The 4000-nt window shown below is 49.2% G+C and overlaps 1 protein-coding gene across 1 annotated transcript; it reads left to right on the top strand.

Moving 5' to 3' along the window:
* Window positions 1-46: 46 nt before the first annotated feature.
* On the top strand, window positions 47-3759 carry LOC121311518 (eukaryotic translation initiation factor 3 subunit D-like; the record flags this gene model as incomplete). The annotated part of the gene is made up of 5 exons (XM_041243966.1): window positions 47-240; window positions 567-696; window positions 2443-2585; window positions 2936-3128; window positions 3568-3759. Coding segments are annotated over 5 exons (837 nt in total), but the record flags the coding sequence as incomplete, so codon positions are not given.
* Between the last annotated feature and the right edge of the window lie 241 nt (window positions 3760-4000).

Genomic DNA, 4000 nt, shown 5'->3' with positions numbered 1-4000 from the left:
TGTTAACAGAGCGAACGACACTGCGTCTCGCCAAAGATGTTAACAGAGCGAACGACACTGCGTCTCGCTGAAGATTTTAACAGTGCTAATTAGTGGACAGTGTGTAATTCCTTGCAGGAGATCCGTGCCTGATCTCTTCCTGCCTCTCTCACAGGGAGGAGAAAAGTACAAGTTCCCAAACTCCAACCCCTTTGTGGAAGAAGACGTGGACAAGAGCGAGGTGGCTTCGGTGGCTTACAGGTGAGTACAGGACAGTGGAATGGGTTAGAGAGCTGAGATCAAGGGGTGCAGATAGATTGAGTACAGGACAGTGGAATGGGTTAGAGAGCTGAGATCAAGGGGTGCAGATAGATTGAGTACAGGACAGTGGAATGGGTTAGATGAGATCAAGGGGTGCAGATAGATTGAGTACGGGACAGTGGAATGGGTTAGAGAGCTGAGATCAAGGGGTGCAGATAGATTGAGTACGGGACAGTGGAATGGGTTAGAGAGCTGAGATCAAGGGGTGTGTGTGTTGCTCCAGTGTGCTGCGCTCAGCCTCGTTCACCCCTGCCTGTCTGTCTCAGGTACCGGCAGTGGAGGCTGGGGGAGGATATCGATCTGATTGTTCGTTGTGAACACGATGGCGTGATGACGGGAGCCAACGGAGAAGTGTCCTTCATCAACATCAAGACTCTCAACGAGTGGGACTCAAGGGTAGGGACAGCTTTCAACACCTTCAACCAGAGCTTCAATCCAGGGGAACCCCTACACTCCTGATACAGGGGACCCCCAGGGTAGAGACAGCTTTCAACACCTTCAACCAGAGCTTCAATCCAGGGGAACCCCTACACTGCTGATACAGGGGACCCCCAGGGTAGAGACAGCTTTCAACACCTTCAACCAGAGCTTCAATCCAGGGGAACCCCTACACTGCTGATACAGGGGACCCCCAGGGTAGGGACAGCTTTCAACACCTTCAACCAGAGCTTCAATCCAGGGGAACCCCTACACTGCTGATACAGGGGACCCCCAGGGTAGAGACAGCTTTCAACACCTTCAACCAGAGCTTCAATCCAGGGGAACCCCTACACTGCTGATACAGGGGACCCCCAGGGTAGAGACAGCTTTCAACACCTTCAACCAGAGCTTCAATCCAGGGGAACCCCTACACTGCTGATACAGGGGACCCCCAGGGTAGAGACAGCTTTCAACACCTTAAACCAGAGCTTCAATCCAGGGGAACCCCTACACTGCTGATACAGGGGACCCCCAGGGTAGAGAGCAGCAGATTGTTAGTCTCGATTCATGGCAGCCGTCGGTCTGGTCTTGAATCTCGAATTCTAGGAATCGAGAAACAGAAGCCTGGTTGTGTGAGCGTGATTCTTTTGAAGGATATATCTTGTGAGCCGTTCAGAGTGTGTGTGCTTGTGAGCCGGGTCCCAGTAGAACTGCCTTGAATTTATTTCCAGACTTCAGAGCCTGCGACAGCTGTGGCCAAAAGTTTGGCATTCGCTAGAATTTTAATGATTTCAGATTTAAAAAAAAAAATATATATATATATATATATAGAGATATAGAGAGAGAGAGAGAGACAGAGAGGTGGGTAGATAGATAGATATCTAGCTGTCTATCTTTATACATACACCTACATCTGTCTATCTATATACATAGATATCTATCTATCTATATAGAGATATCTTCTATATATAGATATATCTACATCTATTTATATATACATCTATCTATTTCTATCTGTATACATCTATCTCTATATCTACATCTGTCTCTATATACATCTGTCTTTCTATCTATATACATATATCTATATCTAATATATATTGATAGATATCTATTTATAGATGTAGGTATATATCTATCTAATCTGTATCTCTGTATATATTATCTATCTGTCTGTCTGTGTATCTATATATAGAGAGATATCTATCGCTCTCGCTATATCTATATATATCTACATCTATCTCTATATACATCTATCTATCTATCTATCTATATATATCTATCTATCTATATATATATATGTGTGTTGTATATATATATATATATATATATGAATTTAATTGATGTCTTGTTTAGCATCATGTAACCCTAATAAACTGCACAATGATATTGTTACTCTGGAAGACTCTGCTGCAGTGTGGAATTCAGTGTGTTAACAGAACATTATTCAGCAGCTTTCGTTTGACTCGATGAAGCAACACAGAGTTCCTTCTGTAGTGCCACTCAGCCGTGCAGCCCACCTCAGATCACCCTGTCTGCCGGCTGGAGATTTTCCCCAGGGTCTGTGCGCTCTCTGTTCAGCCCCCATGCCTGGGCTGTGTGTGCACTGGTCACCACACTACGTGCTGTGGACGCTGAGGCGTTACAGGCTGCAGGGACTGGCCTTTGAATCTCTGCTCCCTGCTGAAAGCCTCGTCTGTCTGTCTGTCTGTCTGCTTGCAGCACTGCAACGGCGTGGACTGGCGTCAGAAGCTGGACTCGCAGAGGGGCGCTGTGCTGGCCACCGAGCTGAAGAACAACAGCTACAAGCTGGCTCGCTGGACCTGCTGTGCCATGCTGGCTGGATCAGAGTACCTCAAACTGGGGTAAGAGAGCCGGCCCTGGATTGAACTGAATTTGCTTAATGAGACCTTTTTCACTTGTTTCCAGCTCTTGAACAGTTTGCAGTTCAAGTTACTTATCAAACGTTATGGCTGACTTGAAATATGCAAACTGATCAAGAGCTGGAAACAAGTGAAAAGGTGTCATGAAGCACACGATCAGTTCAGTGAAGGGTCTGGTTCAGTGATTGAGAGCTGGGTTGGCATGGAAACCAGCAGCCGCGGCAGGGGGTCCCCCTGGACCGGGTTTGAGAAGCCCTGCTCTCTCTCGATGAGGTTTGAAGCCGACGACGCCACCAGTGGCTTCGCAGCTGAGCTGTCCTCTCCCTCTGCAGCTACGTGTCTCGGTACCACGTGAAGGACTCTGCCCGCCACGTCATCCTGGGCACCCAGCAGTTCAAGCCCAACGAGTTTGCCAGCCAGATCAACCTGAGCATGGAGAACGCCTGGGGCATCTTGCGCTGCATCATCGACACCTGCATGAAGCTGGAGGAGGGCAAGTACCTCATCCTGAAGGACCCCAACAAGGTAGGACCCCCAGCCCAGCGCGCTGCTCGGCCCCTTTCAGTGATTTACAGACAGCTGGCTTCACCTGGGGGCGCGCCATTCATTTAAACTGTCCAGAAAGTGAGTCGGAGGGCTCTTTTTAAACGGGGTTTGCTCAGAAGTGCTCCTCTGCAGTTCTGAGGGGTCCCGAGGAACTCATAAAGTCAGATTCGGGAGGCCTCCCAGTTTGAGACCCACTGTCCTGTCTCAGATCAGATGCCTTTTGTGCCTCTGTGTCAGTATAGTGTAGCAGGGGTGCGTGTCTCTCGCTGTTAGAAAGGCAGCCGCTGATCCCTGCTTGCTGCTGTGTGGTTAGAGAGTCTCTGTTTGAAAGCGGGAGTGATTGGCACCCTCTGAAGAGCGGGCATGCCCGTGCGGTGGGTTCACTAACGAGCGTCTGCCTGCCGTCCTTCCTCCTCAGCAAGTGATCCGGGTCTACAGCCTACCTGACGGGACGTTCAGCTCGGACGAGGACGAAGACGAGGAGGAGGAAGAGGAGGACGAGGAGGACGACGGTGAGGGCGGTGCTTTCTCTCTCTGTCACTCTGTCCGTCTGCAGCTGAGGGCAAAGCTTTTGAGAACTCGCTGTCTTGTTTGAATTGCAGTCTCGCAGATCGCTTGCTCTCTTGTTTGAATTGTGCAGTCTCACAGCGATCGCTCGCTCTCTTGTTTGAATTGCAGTCTCACAGCGATCGCTCGCTCTCTTGTTTGAATTGTGCAGTCTCACAGCGATCGCTCGCTCTCTTGTTTGAATTGCAGTCTCACAGCGATCGCTCGCTCTCTTGTTTGAATTGCAGTCTCACAGCGATCGCTCGCTCTCTTGTTTGAATTGTGCAGTCTCACAGCGATCGCTC

This window comes from Polyodon spathula, unplaced genomic scaffold (genome assembly GCF_017654505.1).
Source record: "Polyodon spathula isolate WHYD16114869_AA unplaced genomic scaffold, ASM1765450v1 scaffolds_3246, whole genome shotgun sequence".
In the NCBI taxonomy this organism is placed as follows: domain Eukaryota; kingdom Metazoa; phylum Chordata; class Actinopteri; order Acipenseriformes; family Polyodontidae; genus Polyodon; species Polyodon spathula.
This window is presented reverse-complemented; position numbering and strand designations above follow the sequence as displayed.